Raw genomic sequence first — 19,560 nt, forward strand, 5'->3', positions numbered from 1 at the left:
CACAATGGCCCCATTCTTCAGGCCACACACGCAGCGTTCCAGGAGCTGCTGGCTGTCCAAGAATAGCTGGGATTCCTGGAGAAGGAGCCCGCTCCCCAGCCTCTCTGTCTTCTGCTTCAGCCGTCTGGGCGTTTGAGCATCTGGTTCCCTTGTCCGCCCCCTCCACACCTGCCAGTGCCTCATTTGCGCACACACTGACCTCAGCAAGACCAGGCTTCTAGGGGAAGGGGAGAAGGATCTGGCAAGACTCAGCCCTCAGCTCCCCACGGACATTGCTGGCGCCCGCCTACACTTTCTTCTCTGTGCAGGGCGGGCGGGGGCGGGGGGGGGGGCGGGGGACGGCCGTTGACTGCCCTTGATGCAAGTGCTTTGTTCCACCCTGGCCTGGGGAGCTGGAGGGAGGAGGCTCTCTGCCAGCTCTTTTCCCTCTGGCCTGAACCCTGGGATGGGCAAGGAGGGTCCTTATCTGGGACCCTCAAGGGGTCACCTGGGAGCCACCTGGCTTCCACCTGGAGACACTGACATTTTGATTCAAGGTTTATTGAATGATTGGAGAGGCAGGGGTAGGTTTCCCGGCAGTGACCGAACCCAGGGGTTAGTTTCTCTAGGCGATGCCTCTGCCACCGGGCCAGAGGACCTGAACTACCCGAGAGAGGACTATGAGGCTGTGCCAGGCGACTCGGGCCAGGTGCCGCGGGGACGGGAGCCCTCTGGAAGCGCTAACGGCAGCACACAGCTCCAGGTGGTGTTGGGCCCCGCCTGGGGTGGGCGCTCGGCGACAGGCGGTGACGCCCACGGCGACCGCGGCCGGCTCGCGGGCTGGGCGGAGGCGCTGCAGGGAGGGTCTGGGAAGGGGCAGTTCTGTGGAAGGTGCAGGGGAGCGCGCCGCGTCCGGGGAGAGGAGAACGGAGGGCAGAGGCTCGCAGCGGGGCGGGGCGCTCAGGGGCCCCCGCCGGCCCCCGCGCCCCCCGCGCCCCCCGCGCGCCCCGCGCGCCCCGGAGCCCGCGCCTCACGCCGATCGCGGTGCTCCAGGATGCAGTGCGCCACGTAGGCCGGGTGGCTGTGCAGGTTCCTGCACTTCTTGCAGAAAAGGATCTCGCAGCGCGCACAGCCCCCGGCGCGCGGACGCCGGCGCCGAGTCTCCAGCACGCACGGCGGCTCCGGGAGGCTCCGCTTCCTGCGCGGGGCGGGGGACGCTCAGGGCCCCGCGCGGCCGCCCTCGCCGCCGCCCGGCCCGGCCCCGGGGCGCGCCCTCACCTGTCCGCCGGGGCCCCCAGGCCGCCGAGCAGCGCTAACGGGCCGAGCCAGCCCCAGAAGCCGCTGTCCGCGCGCCGCAGCAGCGCCACCTGCTGGCTGCTGGATTCCTGGCGCAGCGGGCAGTAGGACACTGAGCCCCGCTCGCGGCCCTCGCCGCCCTCCGCCTCGCCCTCCGCCGCGCTCTGCTCCCGCCGCCGCGGCGCCGCCGTCTGCTCTTCCTCCTCCTCCTCCTCCTCCTCCTCCTCCTCCTCTTCCTCCGAGCCCTCGTCTGCGGCCGCCGCCGCTTCGGTGGCCGGGGGCTCCGCCGGCTCCTTCTTCCACAAGGGGGTCTTCACTCCTGCGGGGCGGACGGGCGGTGGGGGCAGGAGGTCAGCGCAGGCCCGTCGCCCCCGGGGAAAAGCCGGGTACCCCGACTGCTGTCCACAACCGACCACACACCCCCCCACAAAAAATCATCCTGAAGGACAGTGTGCGCGGGATGCACCCGACTAGCAGGATTCCAAAGCGAGGGTTACAGGGTGTGCAGGATTTCCCCGGGGGTGAGACGGGGCCTGCGGGGCTGGGCCCCGCTCCCGCAGGTTCCTACTCTTCCTCCAGGAGGATTCGGGGCAAGTCACATCGCTTCTGTCAAGCTCCGTGTCCCCATCTGTAAAAAGTAGTGGCCACCTCAAGGGTGACTGCGAGGCAGGTAGCAGGTCTCCCCGACGTCAAGCGCCCAGCCCGGGGCTTCCAGGGGGCAACCAACCAGATGGAGCAACAGGTGCTGGAGCCCCTAGGCTGGCTCATCACCACCTTCCTTCTAACTGGCTCGAGGGTGGGGGCCGAGCTCTGTGTAGGCTGTCAATAAACAGTAAGCGCGGTTTGTAGGGAGATGTTTGCATTTTGTTTTCTGCAACGTGGGCCTTGCCTGAAGGAAGCCCAGCTGTGTGGCAGGCACCTCGGATGAGCAAACCCACCTCTCGCTCACATACACACACACCAACCACCATCACCACCACCATGGGCAGACCGGTTAGGAAAAGGCTGCCCTAGGAGTGAGCCAATTAGGAAAAGATGTCTCTTCTTCCTTCCAGGCTTGACCTCAATGGCCGGCTGCATTTCAGCCACCAATGTCCCTCCGGCTGGAGCCTTCATGGATGGCACAAACTCCATAACTCAAAACTTGAGTTCTGGCAGGCAGGACATTCCTGGGCTGCCATGCAAAGTAACCTGGCCTCGCCTAGGCCACCTCCCGCCTGGCACTACCTTGTGTCTGTCCTGCTCTCTGCTGCATCTGGAGAGCTAGACTCCCAAGGAAAAGCAGGAGGGATGAGGGCAGCGAAGACACAAATGTGGTTTGCCCTGGAAAGGTCAAGAGAATTCCTATCATTTCCTGCCCATCCCGTTTGAAGAGGATGGGGACAAAGAATGGTGAAATTAGTGTTCCAGCTCACTTGTACTGGGCACCAACGGTATGCAGTCACTGTGCTAAACTCTTCATACATTGTGCCACTTCATCTTCACAAGCACCTCAGGTAGGGGCGAGGGAGGTAACCAAGGGGCCTCTGAATTTCATCCAAGATTTATGAAACCTTTCCAAAAAGGTTGTTTCAAAGATGTTGCTGATGCTGAAAATCCAGGGTCCACTGCACCCTTCATTGGGAAAACACACGAAGGAGCCTCTTGGTTGTGAAAGGCCAGACTTAGCGCCCAGCCAAAAAAGGGATGCCGGAACTTTTCGGGAGAAATGGGACTAGGAAACAAAGTTAGAAGGGAAGGTTGAGACTTTGGGTGCCAGGCTACGGAGTTAGGATTTTGTCTTTCAGGAGTGGGGAGCCACTGAACATTCTGATGGAGGGACGTGCTCAGAGTTGTGTCTCAGGATGGTCTGTCACAGGACAGAGGGAGACCCACTGTGGTCCTGGCCGGAGAAGACAAAGGTCCAAACAGCTGCAGGTGAAGATAAGCAGATGTCCAGAATATTCAGGAAAGAGAGGAGAGGGCTTGTACAAATAACTGAGGAGAGGCTCGACTTCTGCTCTCGGGCTGCCATGGAGCTGGTCCACACTGGGTTTGCATCCACATCTGACACGAGTCAATGGTCCTGTCCTCAGTCCCCACCCTGCCTCCAGCCCCACTCACCATGCTTATCCATTCCTTCAAGGATGTGCTACCCTCTTTCCCCTGACCAGGGACTGGAATGAGCCAGTTCCCACAGTGCAGAGAACTTTGATCTCTCAGGGCTCTGTTGGATCACAGGGGGTGGGGCTAGAACTTTACCTGCCCTTAGGGCTCCACCCAGGAATAGCTGCCTTTTCTAGAGCCACCAAGACCGTCTAAAAACCGGATGTCTCCCTATCTTCCCTCTTGGCTAGGCATTAAAGGGGAGAGAGGGGGTGGCTTTGGTTGCCAATTCTCAGCTTTACCGCAGAAATGTAAGACCTTCAGCAAGCTGTGTTGCCCATGCTCTTCATCTGTAAAGTGGAGCTAGTCACACAGTCTGAGACTTCATCTGGCCTACAGAAAGCTTTCCCAGCATGATGTTTACTTGCATCATTATGTTCCCCCTCCTTTCTGTCTTCTCTCAATCCTTCCTCACCCGGGCTCCCCATTCCTCTTCCAGCTCACTGCCTTAGCTCCAAGACACCAAGGAAATGCCTCTAAGTCCAGTAGGAAGCAGGGCCCAGGCAAGAGCTGGTGTCGCTCCCAGAAGTGATGGATGTGTGTGAGAGAACAGGGGCTGGGGGAGAGGATAAAATCATGGAGCCCCAGCAAAATCCCTTATTTCCCCAGCTTTAACAGTGGCGTGTGTTGGCAGAGACAGGGCTCTGAAGATGCAAAGCCAGCTCCGCACAGCCTCCATCTGATGGGGAAAAATGACTCAGTTGCCATCCAAGTCTGAGGGTAGAGGGAAGTGGGGTCTCTTCCTTAGGTGTCCCCTAGTTGGTGGAGGCCGGGGTGGTGGTGCGTGTAGAACAAGGAGCACAGAACAGCTCTCAGGGAATCTCCAGGTCACATGGGAGCCACCCTGTCAAGAACTGTAACATGTCCAAAATTTTACTCTTCTTGCGTGCTAGCTTATTAGCTTGCCGGGGTGTCATGGGTGTGCCAAAGAACAGGAGACTCCTGGATCAGAAACAAAGGACTTGATTCTTCATGGCACAGCAGCAGCAGCAGCAGCAAATCCACATCAACACCGCCTGCCCATTGGCCCCTGGCTGCCATCAGGATGGGAGATGGGCCTGTGAATGCCTGCCTGCGTGTAGTGGGGTGGGAGGCAGGGCGGTTTGCATTATAAGAGATGCTCTCAGTTTAGGAACACACATCTTTTATAATGGGCAGTAAACAAACCTGCTCTTTGCTCCAGAAGGAGCCACAATCACTTTCCTCCAAGGATGTTCTTCCCTATATAAACACCCTGGAAAGGTCAGTACCTCTATTTACTTGACAAGCAGAAATGCAAAAGACTCATGGAGAATTATCTGTTGCAAACAAACCCATTCTCCTTACATCTACTCAAAGAGCTTGGAGCCACTATGGCTCTGGATGGCAATTCTAAAGTTCACTCTGGCTAATTTAAAGAGAAAGGATGGTGGGAGCCAACCGAACGGCCAAAAGACTTGGCAAGTGGACAGGAATGATAGAAGGCTGGTGATTGTAGACACAGCCAAGGTCCACCACAAGAACCATCCAGTTAAGAAACCACTGCAGGGAGCCACCTCTGGTCACTGGCACTGTGAACAACCCTCTTGAGTCACTACCTAGGATTTAATGTCCCATCCAAACCACTGAGCCTGGGTTGTGCTTTTAGGGAGGATCCCACCAAGAACCACAAAAGGGTATTCCTCTGGTCTGGTCATTCATCTCACCCTGCCTCTCCCACTTTGATCTGCCCAAAAGCCCTTTGTCATCCTTAGGGTGTTTATTCTTTTTTTTTTTTTTTCCATTCACTCTTTTCAGGGATATTTTGGGTTTTGTGGGACCTTCATTAAAAGTTGGGCTGTTGGGGATCCCTGGGTGGCTCAGCAGTTTAGCGCCTGCCTTCGGCCCAGGGCATGATCCTGGAGTCCTGGGATCGAGTCCCACATTGGGCTCCCTGCATGGAGCCTGCTTCTCCCTCTGCCTGTGTCTCTGCCTCTCTCTCTCCCTCTCTGTGTTTCTCATGAATAAATAAATAGAATCTTAAAAAAAAAAAAGTTGGGTTGTCTTAACAAACAATACCAGCATGAAACCACATTGGAAATTGATCACAAAGTAGTAAACACTGTCTGCAGTGAAAACACAAGAATAGGTAATCCTACCACACCAGGAACATGCCTCCTGCTCTCAGATGCCACTTTGGAAGACTCCTTGAAAGGAGAGAAATTTTACTGATAATGAGCATGAATTCAGACGTGATTGGATTTGTATTCAAAAGAAACTGCTTAAAACCAGAAGAGAATGAGTTACATTTTATTGGCTATACAAGCATTATTTTCTACCATTCACAGAAATCTAGAGAACAAAATGAGATCAAGTGTCAAAAGTTATCTTTTTTTTTTTTTTTTTAAAGTAGCCTCCATTCTGAGCTTGGAACCCAACATGGGGCTTGAACTCACAACCCTGAGATCAAGACTTGATCTGAGATCAAGAGTCAGATGCTTAACTGACTGAGCCACCTGGGTGCCCCTAAAGCTATAATTTTTGTACTTTTTTAGATTTTAATTTGTAAATTAATAGTGCATATAGCTCATTAACTTGTAATAACCAGGTATAATACAGAGATGCTGTATTCATTTTAGTTGAGCAATAGTTAAGTTACAAGAAGAAATACCTAATATCATGGCATATAAGGGCTACCCAAGTGGGAGTATATATAACAAGACTTCATATAAAATGAATGGGGCCTCTTACTCTTTAAACATCATGTCAGTTAGGATATATTTAGTTGCTGGAATATGAGAGTGGCCCAATAATAATGGCTAAAACCTTATAAAATGTATTAATTCACTTAAGAAGTCTGAGGTTGGAGGCTCCAGGATTGGTTCAGCTTGAAGAGGTTGTTAGGGACCCAAGCATCTCTTCATATTTCCCTTTTGCCTTCTTTGTCTTTCTTCTTGGTTGTAAAATAGCTGCTTGCAGCTCCAAGCATCGTGTCCTGGTGCAACCATGACCAAAGCAGAAAGTCTCCGCAGTCCAGGGACTTCTTAGAAGTCCTCCAGCAGACTTCTCTTTGAGACTCACTGGATAGACACGAGATACACACCCATCCTTAACCAACCATTTGAGAAAAGAAATAGGATGGCCAAGATTGACCTAGCTTGGCTGTAATTGGTACCTGTAGGACTCTTGGAGTATAGCTATAAAACAACCTCTTTTTTTTTTTTTTTTTTTTTTTGCCTCCAATAGTCCCCTTAAACCTGCTCTAGGGGAAGAAAGCTTCTTTCCCTTGTCCCTTAAGGACAGTTCAGACAGGTCTTATGACTTGTTCAGAGAACTCTCAGGCCATGGAAAAGCAGTCACTGTAGTCACTGAAAGTTGATACAATGTTACATCTCCATGGAAGGTTAGGGCCTTCCATGACTGGTAGCAACAATGTGATGGGGTGACAGGTGGAAGACAGGGTCGGGTCCTTCCTCCCTCTTGCTCTGCCTCTCCTTCCTTCTCCACTGACCAACCACTGGTGTTTGCCTTTCCTGCCCCAATCCAGGCAGCCCTTGGATCTAGGAGGATAAACTGGATTCTGGGGGTCACTCATCCCCCCACCCTGCACACCTAGGAATCCACTGGTCCACTGCCAGCTCCCCCTCTACTGAGGTCTTCCCCTCTACTGACCCTGTCCCTGGCCGAGTGGCACACAGGAGCACTCACCCATCCTCTGTTCCACCCATGAGAAGACTGCTTCCTGATTCCAGTGCATCCCTCTCTTTAGTCCCCACTATGGAGCAGCTAGCTAGCCTACAGTTTGCATTTTCGATGTCCCACACAAGAGTCAGACTTCAGGTCACTGAGTCTCCCTAGTGATTGGGGATAAATGTCTAGTTCTATGATAGGTCCCGTTGAAGTGCCTCTCCCTGCTTCTCCCCTTGTTTGGTGGGAGAGGAGAGAGATGGTGACAGGCATTAGTTTCCTATTGCTGCTGTAACAAATTACCACCAAATGCAGTGGCTTAAAACAACAGTTATTCTTTTGCAGTTCTAAAGGTCAGAAGTCTGAAATGAACCTCACAGGAATAAAATTGAGGTATTGGCAGGGCTGGCTCTTTCTGGAGACTCCACGGGAGAATCTGCTCCTTGTTTCTTCCAACTTCTAGAGGCTGCAGGGTGCCTGGCTCATGGTGCACTCAGTCTGCTTCAGCTGTCTCATCTCCTAATCTGTGGTCAGACCACCCTCTGCCCCACACCTGTGATTACATTTAAGGTCCACCTGGACAATCTGGAGTATCTCCCCATCTCGAGATCCTTAACCACATCTGCAAAGTCCCTTTTGCCACATAAGGTGCCATGCATGGGTTCTGGGCATTAGGACGCAGCTGTCTCTGGGGCCATCATTTGGCGTGTCATGAGAGGCACAGCACAGCTACAATTCTAAGTCCTCTCCTGCCCTGCAACAACCTAACTCTTGACATACTCTAGTGGGAGAGAGACCCGAGCGTCAAGTGACCACTTTTGGATACTGCTTCCATAAAGTCTGCATAGAGTCTTGTTCCTTTTTTGGTTTGCTGCTTCCACAGCATCTTGGAGGCTCAACAAAAACCTCAACCTTAGCTCTGCTGTGATTGACGTGAACCTATCGAAGTTCCTCTTCTGGGGCTGGGCCCATCTTCCCCAGTTTCAGGGAAGCTCACCCTACTACCTGAACGTAATAGGATTTTATTAGCTTGCAAGAAAAAAGAACTAGCTTTTCTGTACTGGGATAGGAAAGCTCCCAGTGATCCCTGGCTCCCAGTATTCGTGTTCATACTGCCCTCCCTCGTGAAGTGAGGCCGACCCCGGTGACAATAGGATATTGTGGACATGACAGTGTGACTTTCCAGGCTGGGTAATGATGACAGCGTGGCTTCTGTCTTGCTCTCTCACCCTGGGGAAGACTGGATGCCACTTAGCCAGGACACCCAAGAACCCTATGGAGAGGTCTGCATTGGAAGGAAGCAAGGCCTTCTGCCCTCTTCAATTTTCTTGTTCCCTCATCCATGAAATGGACATAAGAATCACGGTCTTGATGCCTTTCAAAAATAATTGAAAGAAAATTACCTTCTCAAAGGTAAAGAAAAGTACAGCATGATCCGGGTGTCCATTTCCTCTCTGCCTCATACCCTAGCTCTTCCTGCCATTCCCTGGATGATGCTAAGCACGTCCCTGCTTGGAGGTTTGGCACTGACTGCTCCCTCTACCCGAGTACCTTCCCCCGGATACCTGCTTGGCTTGCTTCGCATTTCTCTCAGGCCTCCGTTCAAATATCACCACATCAGTGAGGCCTTCCCTTGACCACCTCACATAAAATTCCACACGCTGTCCCGTCTCCCTTAGTGCTATCACCATCTGACTTACCGGAGATGTATGTGTTGTCACCCGTCACCCAATCCCCACTAACATGTGTGCAGCCTCCATGAGGTCAGGCGCCTCACCTATTGCTCGATCTCTGATCTTTGGGCCTATAACAGTGCCTGGCACATAGGAGATCCTTACAGATATTTAATAAAGGAATGCATTGTGGCGGCCAGGGTGAGGTACTGCAGTTGACAGGCCACTCTAGAGGAATCCTGTGATTCGTGGTTCGAGTGGGGGATGGAGCAGCTTCTCACAGGAAATGAGGATTATGGGGCCTAAACAGGGCTGTGGGAGAATCAGCGAGAGGTGGGACCCACCCAGTCCTGAGCGTGAGTGTGCCTGAGACTTTCCACCTACATCATTCCTTTACTCTCCACAGCACCCCATAGGTAGACATCATTCCCATTTTACAGTTGAGGAAAATAAGGCACAGAGAGGCAAGGTAGCATATGCAAGTAAAAGAAGGATACAGAGAAGGGTCCAGGGCTGAAGTCAGGTGTTCAGCTCTACCGCTGTGTCTCTTTCATCCCCTTACAGTGCTCACTAAATACCAAGGGGCTTGGCAACCTTTGGCCCTGCTTTTCTCCCCCTCTCCCTGGAAGCCGCGCCCTACAAGCCAGGGAGAGAAGCCAGCCCGGGTCTGTCCTCCGGCTCCATGAGGTCCCAGGGCGGGCTCTGCGGGGCAGTCCTTGGCTGGCTGCCTCCAAGGGCTAACGGGGAGTGTTTGTAGCAGCCCCGTCTCCTAGGAGAGGAGGGGAAAGCAGAGTGGAGAGGCTGACAGCAGGGCTAACTGCTGGCTGCTGGGGGGTGGGGGGCAGCCAGCTGGACCAGTGTAGAACTAGGGGAGAGAGAGCAGTGTCCTCACTGTCCATCTGTCCTGGGAGGTAGAGAACTCTGGGCAAACTGGGCAGCCCAAGAGTGAGGTCACTGCAGGGCCACCAAGTAGGGAAAGTTCTGGCAGGCACTGAGGAATGTGGGGGTGGCGGGCAGGGCTGAAGCCAGCTGCAAGTAGCAGAGCCGGAAGTCCTGGGTGCTGGGAGAGAGGAAGGGGAACCTCTGAGTCAGGGAGAACCAGCCAAGGCCCAGCAGGTAGCTGGAGTGAAGATGCAGCACCGGGGGACAGGAGGCACCCACCCCCTCCCTGCTGAGGGTCCGACCATGCCCCAGCCTGGGGGATGTAGGAGGAGGCCTGGGACCCTGGGGCCACCAGTGCGCAGCATCCGGCCCTTTAAGTCCAGCGAGCAGTACCTGGAAGCCATGAAGGAGGACCTGGCAGAGTGGCTTCGGGATCTCTACGGGCTGGACATCGACGCAGCCAACTTCCTGCAGGTCCTGGAGACAGGCCTGGTGCTGTGCCGGCACGCCAATGCCATCACTGAGGCTGCCCTGGCCTTCCTGACTGAGTCACCTGCTCGAGCCCAGAGGATTCCCCTGCCTCGGGCTGGGGTTTCCTGCAATGGGGCCGCCCAGCCGGGCACCTTCCAGGCCCGGGACAACGTCTCCAACTTCATCCAGTGGTGTCGAAAGGAGATGGGCATCCAAGGTAACCACCCTGCACCCCCTCCCCAGGCCCTTATCTTACCAGACATCCACTTCCTCTCTGAGGCTGCATTGGAAGTTAGGAGACAGGATCCTCTTTCCTCTTTGGCTTTTGGCCAGCTCCCTTCTTTTCGTGCCTCAGTTTCCCCATCACACAGATCTTCAATAAATATATGTGTTGATTGAATAAGTCATTCATTCAACAAACATACATTTAGTCCCTGTCTCTATCCCTAGCCCAGCACAAAGGACCCAGAGGACTGAGACCCAGTGCCCAAAGAGTCCATGGTCTAAGAAGAGAAACAGATGAATAGAGACACAAATTACAGCCCAAAGTGCTCAAAACCCCCCAAAAGAAGTGTATGTGTTGAGGAGCCAGGGGAGGAAACAGGTGGAAAGTGGAGGCGAAGAAAGGCCACTCAGAGGAGGGAGATTTGAACGGAGTCCTGGGGAACAAATAGACATTTGGGGAAAGGGGATTCTAGGCAGGGCACAGCAGGGGCAAAGGCACAGAGAAGATACTGTGTTTGGATAACTAGGAGAAGCCAGAGTGGGTGAAGACACAGGGCTACAGGGGGTGGAGGGAGGATGGGGAGGCAGGCAAGTGGACATTAGGGAGGAGACAGCTGTGCTGAGGCTTGTGAGGCACAGGGGAGTGCAGGCCAGGGCCCCTCATCTCCTAGGCCACTGAGCCTGGTGCCCACCCTGGTGCAGCTGGAGGAGGAGACAGAGGAGGAGCTGTGGCAGGAGCTGGCCTTGCCGCCCCCCCAAGGTCCCTCATCTCTGAGGCTTAATGTGATGAAGCTGGGTGTTGTGCCATCCTCCAGACCAAAGGGTGTGTGGGGTGTAACAGAGGCAAGAGTCAGGCTCGGCTGCTGGCTGGTGGCAAGGCAGTGCAGAGCAGGCTTGGAAGGTGGAGAAAAGCTAGCATCTTACCCAGCACTCCCCTTGTAGCCAGATCTTGTCTGCAGACACTTAACTGTCTTCACAGCAACCAGATGAAATAGTCCCCCCCCCACTTTACAGAATAGGAGACTGAGGCTCAGGGAGTAGTCCAAGGACACACAGCTGCTGGGTGGGAGCATCGGGACCCTAAATCTGGCAGTTAGTCTCCAGAGCCTGTACTCAACCTTGCCTGGGTATCTGTGGGCTGAGGGTGGAGTTCCAGAAGTCCGCTGGATATTGGAGGTGAGCTGTGTGGGTGGGAAGCAGAACAAACTGCTTCTTACTCCTAGACCCGTATTGTCAAACTGAGTAGGGAGAGGCTAACCCACAGCCGGGCTGCGGGCTCCTCTGCTTGGCTGTGTCACCTCTTCCCACTCCAACCTGTCTTGTTAGACGGGCCACCTAGTCTGCACGAGTCTGTTCAGGCCCCTCCTAGGGGCTGGCCTGACTCCCAGATCCGGGGATCCCAGCCACCTCTCCCCACCCCCACCAGTGCTCCACCGGGGGCCAGGGATGACCCCAGGGCTCTCCCAGCTGCTCGGCTGGGCGGAGGTCAGCGGGGGGCTCAGGATGCTGCCCCCCTTCCCCGCCTCCGCTTGCCAGAGGTGGTGATGTTCGAGACCGAGGACCTGGTGCGACGCAAGAACGTGAAGAACGTGGTGCTGTGCTTGCTGGAGCTGGGCCGCCGAGCCTGGCGCTTCGGCGTGGCGGCGCCCACCCTGGTGCGGCTGGAGGAGGAGATCGACGAGGAGCTGCGGCAGGAGCTGGCCCTGCCCCCGCCGGACCCCCCGCCGCCCGAGCCCCCAGCGCGGCGGCCCTGCCACTTCCGCCACCTGGACCAGCTGGTGAGGGGCTCCGGCCCCGCCCCCCGCCCCGCCCCCTCCAGCCCCGGCCCCGCCCCCTCCAGCCCCGGCCCCGCCCCCTCCAGCCCCCGCGCGCCCGGCGGGTGAGGGGCTCCGGCCCCGCCCCCGACCCGGCCCCGCCCCCGACCCGGCCCCGCCCCCTCCAGCCCCGGCCCCGCCCCCTCCAGCCCCCGCGCCGATCGGAGCCACCCCCTTCTGCAGCCCCGCCCCCACCCTGCCTGACTTCTCTGTGCGGCTTGGGCTTGGATTGAGTCGTGTTCCAGGGCGAGTCTCAATCCTCATCACGGGCCGTCCCAGCGGAGCTGCTCACTACGTTTCTATTACAGCCCCGCGCCCTAGACCTGTCTCGTGGGGGCCCCGCGGGAGGGCTTTTGGGCACACAGCCCCTGGCACCCTCTCTGACACCTCAGTTCAATCCTAGTTCCACTACTCCGCCGCCCTGTGACTTGGGGCACATTATCGAACCTCTCTGTGCCTCAGTTCCCCTATCCGTAGCGTGGAGGTGCGGCAGCCCCTACCTGCTGTGGCTGCCGAGTACTAACCCGGCCAGCGCCTGGGAGGTGCTCCAACAGGTCTGGCACGGAGGCGGCGCTTCATGGGAGCTAGCTCGTACTGGGGTGAACTCGTTTCTACTCCCCAGGAGTCGAGCTCAGGGAGGTTTCTTAACTTGCCCAAGGCCTATGGTGCCGCGGAGGCAGGACTCCAGCCGAAGCCTGTCAGAGTCCAAGGCCCACCTTCTTCATCAGTACACCCCACTGCCTCCGTCAGCTGACCCCCCCCCCAACAAGGGCCCTGGACTCTAGGTGACCACCCAAGGTCTTGTTCTCACTGGGTCATTAAGAGTCTTCAGCACTTGCTTCTCAGCCTCCACCGGGACCTCAGCAGAAGGCTGGAGGCTGGCTCTAGGGACAGGCAGGCTCCCCCTCATTGGGTTTGACCCAGGGTGGGGGGTAGGGAGCTTGGGCACCTGTACAGAGAGAGGGCTGAGCCCCTTGTCACTGCCCACAGGTTCAGAGCCTCGTGAGTCACTGCACGTGCCCAGTTCAGTTCTCCATGATCAAAGTGTCTGAGGGAAAGTACCGTGTGGGGGACTCCAACACCCTCATCTTCATCCGGGTAAGTCTGCAGTGGGGAGTAGGGGTGTCCCCAGGATCAGCAGAATAAGGTTGCCTTTCATGGGACCTTGCCCAGGTGTCTCCATTCACCCCAACTTATCAGGCCTTGGGGCTTTCTAGCTCTTCCGTGAGGAATTCCCAGAAGATCGTTGGCAAAGTTGGCAGTCCCATCCCCTCCTCCCATTAGGGCAGCCAGAACACTGCCCCCGTCTACTCCACCTTAGCCCAGCGCAGAGGGGTGTCCAGGCAGAAATAGAGTGTGAAGGCTACTCCTGAATTTCCTTTGCCTCCACTCCACCCATATGCTTGGTCAAAGCAAGGAGCCTGAGACCCCAAGTTTGTGTTCAGTGCACAACCCTGGCCACATGGGCCCATAGTCCACCTTCCACATGCCTGGCTTGGTACATCCTGCACAGTGAGCAGCACTATAGGTCTAAGATGTGCCTCTCACTACCTGCCCCCTCGTACTTGGCCCAGATTGTACCCAGAGGCTTAGCCAGCAGCTCATGGGCATGGCCAAGCCCTCTCCTTGATCACAGGCCATACCTGGGGGCGGAGCTCCCTGGGTCCTCACCCAAACCCTGAGCCAATAGCTCTGTGAAGTAGGTAGGGAAAAGGAATTTCAACTGAGGAAATGGAAGCCTGGAGAGACTGTGACCTGCCTCCGGAATCCCAGAGTGGAGGTGACAGCACTCCCAGGATTCCTGCAAAGCCAGGGCCATTTTATTTTTTATTTTTTGGAGAGAGAACAGGGAGTGGGGGAGTGGGGGAGTGTGGGAGGGGGCAGTGTGCACAGGAGGAGAATCCCAAGCAGACTCTGAACTCAACACAGGTACAGTCTTACAACCCTGAGATCGTGACTTGAGCCAAAATCAAGAGTCAGATGCTCAACTGACTGAGCCACCCAGGCGCCCCTGGGCCACGTTTCTGATACTAGGATGTGCAGGTGAAAATCCCTTTACAGTGAAGGGAGAGAAGAGAGTGCTCTGGCATCAGGCTGCACAGTGCTTATGCGATCCCTTGTCTAGTTTGAGGCAACTCTGTTTGTCAGCCTGGCCACCACCTTTGACAACATGTGCTATCCGATGCTAGTTGTGGAGGAGAGGCAGGCTGCAAAATACACCCCTCCCCCAACAATACACCTGTGCAAGGAGTACCTACCTATGTGCTCACGTGTGCATGGATGGGAGCGCCTGGTGGAAAACTGCAGGCTGCTCCAGGAAGAAGGGACACTCTCCATCCCACCCTCAACCTCATCCTTGCCCCCTACAGATCCTCAGGACCCACGTGATGGTGCGTGTGGGAGGAGGCTGGGACACACTCAGCCATTATCTGGACAAACATGACCCCTGCCGGTGCACGTCCCTCTGTGAGTCCTGAGAGTCCCTTCCCCATGGCTCTGGGTCAGGAGGCCAGAAGCAGAGGTAGGAGGCAGGTCTGATCTCCAGGGGCAAGAAGTATGTGGGGATGGAGGAAGAAAGATACTATAGAAGGTATTGGTGCAAAAAAGAAAAAAAAAAAAAAAAGAAGAAGAAGGAGGTACTGGTATGATGCCCTCAGCAGCCTGAAGGAAGCCATGTAGCCATTGTGCAATACCAATTACAGCCACAAGATTACGCCAAACACACAGAATCAGCATTTGGTCAGGGTGCCTCTGGGCAGGGTCTTGGTTCTGGCTCTAATGTCCATAGTAGTGCCACCAAGTATGACTTGGAGGGGTCTTTAGTCCTCTCATAATCTCTGTTAGCATCTCAAGCTACCCCAAATAAGCATGCAATCTAAGTAGAAGATGTGAACCTGCAATGCAAGTTAAGTGCAGCCTTAAATGAGTCCCCACGCGGGGCCCTCTGATCAGATTTCATCCCCTGAACTGCTATGAGGAAGTTCTGGTACTGCCACTGTAGGTCCTACCATCTCTAATGAGGGTTTGGGGCATGAGACAGCTAGGGGAGGACAACACTGGGCCCCATCGGCAGGAATTTAACCCTTTCCTCTCGCCTCTCTCTGGGGGGGCTATGTTGGTAGCACACAAGACGGGTAGTTTCCAGAAGCCTCCTGCCCCACTGGTGCAGCACGAAGTGAGGGTGCAGGATGGGCCCTCGCAGCCCCAGCCTTGGATGACTATCAGCCGTTCCCAGAGCCCGCTGCCCCCTGTGGACTGGAAGACATACACCTCTTCAGGCCGGAAGCTGAGGCCCCCCACCTCCTCCTCCCCTAGAGCGCACAATGAACGGGGAGCACATGCAGGAGTCCCCAGACACACAGCACCATTCCTGAGGTACAAGGGGGAGGGGCAGAGCAGGGTCTCTTTCTTCTTTGGAATCCACCTTCTCAGAGGCCGCCCCACCCTAAGAGAAGCAGGTGTCCTGGCAGTGCTCCTGCCCCAGGTGTTCAGAACCAAAACGACACGCACGCATGGGAGGTGCATGGGGATCATCCAGGTTTTTCATATGCCTTCCCATTTCACAGCTGAAGCAGCTGAGGCCCATAAAGGCCCATAAAGATTTCCCAAGGACTTTCTGCCATTTCACAGAACAGACGGGTGACCCGTAGCTCTGGGACCTGAAGTAACCCAGAGTCCAAACCAGGCTTCTATCTGCTACACAGGGAATGAGAGAGAGTAAATGTAAACAGCATCTGTCATAAGGAGGACTCGGGCAGGCACAGAGGGACAAGGGAGCATCTGTTACATTCAGCACGAAGCCTGGCCCTCTTGGTGTTGTGGCTGGGGAGAGGTCATCCCTTCCCAGAGCCAGGAGACTGCACTAGATGATCCTTCCAGCCTTGTGATTCTCTCTTTTAGGTGCCAGGAGAAGCCACCCACCCCATCTTGGAGGCAGCTTCCAGCTGGGGACAGCCCACCCAGCCCCCAATCTTCATCCCCCCGTGGGGGCCGAGACCCACAGTGCACCTCCTCAGGGAAGAGGGAGGAGAGATACTCGTCTGAACATCCTAGAGGAAGGACTCCCACATCTTGGATTCACGAGGAGACAGACAGCCAGGGAAGTTACACCAGGGCCTCCACCCCCCAGAGATTCCAAGCCCCCAAAGCCACTGCCAAAAGGACACCAGCAAGAGGACTATCTCCACTGCCTCGTTCCTCCAGCCCAGCTAGGCCCATGGGCCTCAGGCCACCAACCAGGGGTGAGGCTGAGGGTGCTTCCTCCCAGCCCAGGAAGCCAGCAGCTGTCCGATCTCTGTCCCCTGTTAAAGGGCCCACTAAGATCCCTGTCAGGCCGCCCCCTGCCCGCCCCCCCACTCCAGGAAGCAGCTTTCCAGGTATTGCAAGTGGAGGTCCTATGACAGAATTGGGGAGTGGCTCCATTCCAAGGGCTGTCACTGGGGACCTGGCTGGGTGTAGACAAGGGGACTTCTCTGTGGATACAAGACAAGGGGACCAGAAGCTGGACACCCAGGTGACAGCAAAAGCTGGGGAGCCCAGGGGCCTGGGCCCACAGGAGTGGGAGAGGCGATATCCTCCCCTTCCCCTGGGTGGAACCAAGGATCAAGCTATCTACCATAGTCCGGAGGAGGAGCTTTTGACCAACATGAAGCTGCTAGAGGTGGCGGGTGCCTGCCCCCAGGGCACAGGGTCTGGAATGGAGTCTCCAGAAGTCATCCCTCGAAGTGGAGTCTATGTCCCCAGCCTAGGTGGGCGGTGGCCTGAGCCTGGGGGTCCTTATGACAAAGTCATCCAAGAACTGGCTCAGGGACCCCCGCCCCTCCTTAAAGTGGATGTGGGAGCCTGGAAGGTAGCCTCTACGGCCTCCCCTAAACTAGCTGCTACAACAGACTCAGGAAGCCCAAAAGGGAAAGTGGGAGCCAGAGAGCTCAGTGGGGCAAAGGTAAAGGTGAACCTGAGTGCCAAGGAGACCAGGATGAAGAAGGTACCAGGTCAAGGAAGACAGGACTGCTTAGCCCCTACTGTGTCTGCTAGCCTGGAAGCCCCCACACCTTCACCCTCAGACCCCAATTCTGACAAAACCCAGGCATGTCCAGGCAAGGGCAAGAGAACACTCCGGAAGCCCCAGAGAGTTCCATCCATCTACAAGCTGAAGCTGAGGCCCAGAATCCGGCCCCGAAGAGACCACAGGCCTGGGAAACAGCCTTCACGCATCCCCAAGCCATTGGCCTACTTCCCCCTGGGTGCCAGGGCACCCCCCAGCAGCAGGCTGGTGAGAGCAGCATTGGGCAAGGCAGCCCCGGTGGCTGGAACCTCAGCAGGGGAAGAGGAGGAAGGAAAGAAGAGGAAAGAACCGGCTGCCCCACTGAAGAGCAGTCCCCAGCCTTTGGAGAATGCTGGTCTCCAGCAGTGGGATCAAGCTCAACTCCCACCAGAGGAGGAGTCCTGGGTCTGAGGAGGAGGCTTCTCAGCCCCGAGCCTGTGAGTCTGGGGGAGAAGGGGAAGTGAAAAGGATGCCATGTGTCCACTGGACTCCCAGCTACCGGAACAGCTCTCTCCAGGGCCATGGTGGGGGTGAGGGTGTGGGTGGGGGCAGAAGACAAATACAGGTTCAGTCTGCTTCTCGGGCAAAGGGGCAACCCTTCACTCCCACTCCAACTCTAGGGCCACCCGGGCCACCCTAGGGGTCTTCTTGCGTTCCCCCAGAGCAGCTCCTCAAATTCCTGGCCTCTGGCCATGGCCACCATTTCCACAACTCTTCTTATTAAATATTTGTCGGGCAGCCCGGGTGGCTCAGCGGTTTAGCGCCACCTTCAGCCCAGGGCCTGATCCTGGAGGCCTCGGATCGAGTCCCACGTCAGGCTCCTTGCTGGAGCCTGCTTCTGCCTGTCTCTGCCTCTCTTTCTCTCATGAATATCTACGTTTTGGAAAACTGTCCCTCGATGTTGCCACACAACACAATTATTGAAAACCACTGCCTGGGACGCCTGGGTGGCTCAGCGGTTAAGCGCCTGCCTTTGACTCCTGGAGTCCCGGGATGGAGTCTCACATCAGGTTCCCTGCATGGAGCCTGCTTCGCCCTCTGCCTCTGTGTGTGTGTATGTGTCTCATGAATAAATAAAATCTTAAAAAAATATATATTTGTGGGTCTGTCCCTGAGCCCCAAGCTTCTTGAGTCCCTCACTCTAGGATTTTAGTGGTGCAGGAAGATGCAGCTTCAAGCGTTACCTGCTGGAGTGGAAGAGGACAAGGGCCAGGGAGCTGGGGGTGAAGAGGTTTCCTCTCTGGAGGCTCAGCCAACTTTGCGAAGGAAGCAAGCCGCTCTCTCCAGGAAGCTGCTGCTGCGTCAGCACCAAGGACAGGGACACACAGGCCTTCGGGACTTCAAAGCTTTTGCTCTGGGGTTTGGGAACTGAGATCACTCGGAGTCAGGAAGGATGGCAGAGAGTGTTCTTATCACCTCTACAGCCACGAAGGGGCCCGCAGAGGCTCAGCCACAAGTGGGAACAAAGACACAGCCGCAGCAGCAGGGGGAGGGGGGTTTGAGACCAGTTACGTAAGTTTTCCCCAGAGTGGCAGGGGAGGCCTTTCACTTCCCCTCAGGATGGTTTTGATCCCTGGAGGGGGAGGGGGCCAGGTGGAGAGGTGAGTCCCAAACTCCTCTTAGCCTCCTGGCTGCCCCAGGCTCTGGGACTCAGAGCAACCTCATCACCCTGCCGGTCCTCTGGTCCATCGGCAGCAGAGCTCGGCAGGCCAGCGGGCCCTGTCGGGAGCCCTTTCCCTTCCAGGGCAGGAACGGAGCCAACCAATGCCTTGTACAGAAACAAGGGAAAACACTCCCTGATTTTTAATCTGACTTCCGATCACAGCGCAATGGGCATCATACACACTTCCAGACCCCTGTGGTGGGAAACCCTGGGTGGGGTGGGGGGGGCGGTGGGGAGGACAGAGACTCAGAATGGGTGTGGAAGGAATCAAACTCAAATACTTGGAGTGCCGTGCAGGGGGCGAGGGGGGCCGGCCAGGCGATACATTCCAATGGCTCCCACAAGGGGCAGCCGGAGGCCTGGGTCCCCCATGCCCACCTCAGGTGCCTCAGCTGGGGGTGACAGTGATGGGGGCAGGTGAGATGCTGCCATCCCTCACCCCATCCATCCCCCTGGTGAACCAGGGGGGCTGGGATGCAGGGGATAAAAGGAGGCAGGCCCTCTTCCTTACCCTCCCACCCACTCCAAGGTGTGGGGAAGGGGAGCCACCTCCTCTGTTTCAGAGGGAGACTCAGAGAGGGCGAGTCACTTGCCCAAAGTCATGCAGCACAGCAGGGACTAGAACCCGGGAATACTGGACTGCCCAAGCTCAGGGCAGTCACTGCAGGGCTGCACTACACCCCACGGGTGGAAGGAGAATCAGGTGGGGAAGTGGAAGGGAGA

The 19,560-nt window shown here is 56.1% G+C and overlaps 2 protein-coding genes across 3 annotated transcripts; one reads left to right on the forward strand and one right to left on the reverse strand.

Moving 5' to 3' along the window:
- Positions 1-939: 939 nt before the first annotated feature.
- On the reverse strand, positions 940-2,258 carry C2H17orf50 (chromosome 2 C17orf50 homolog). The gene is made up of 3 exons (XM_072744666.1): positions 2,195-2,258; positions 1,258-1,594; positions 940-1,177 (listed from the first exon to the last, which is right to left on the reverse strand). The coding sequence occupies exons 1-3, from the start codon at positions 2,256-2,258 to the stop codon at positions 940-942; spliced, it is 639 nt and encodes a 212-aa protein (XP_072600767.1).
- Positions 2,259-7,605: 5,347 nt separating this feature from the next.
- Positions 7,606-18,266, forward strand: GAS2L2 (growth arrest specific 2 like 2). 2 transcript variants are annotated; one of them, XM_072747689.1, is made up of 6 exons: positions 7,606-10,308; positions 11,853-12,094; positions 13,121-13,228; positions 14,500-14,596; positions 15,253-15,505; positions 16,031-18,266. In XM_072747689.1, exons 1-6 carry the CDS (start codon positions 9,870-9,872, stop codon positions 17,583-17,585), a joined length of 2,694 nt encoding a protein of 897 aa, XP_072603790.1. In that variant the 5' UTR covers positions 7,606-9,869; the 3' UTR covers positions 17,586-18,266. The 2 variants fall into 2 exon arrangements, with proteins under 2 accessions (XP_072603790.1, XP_072603791.1); XM_072747690.1 differs by having other exon boundaries at positions 9,801-10,308; positions 11,331-12,094.
- The last annotated feature ends 1,294 nt before the right edge of the window (positions 18,267-19,560 follow it).

This window comes from Vulpes vulpes, chromosome 2, assembly GCF_048418805.1.
Source record: "Vulpes vulpes isolate BD-2025 chromosome 2, VulVul3, whole genome shotgun sequence".
NCBI classification, from domain to species: Eukaryota; Metazoa; Chordata; class Mammalia; order Carnivora; family Canidae; genus Vulpes; species Vulpes vulpes.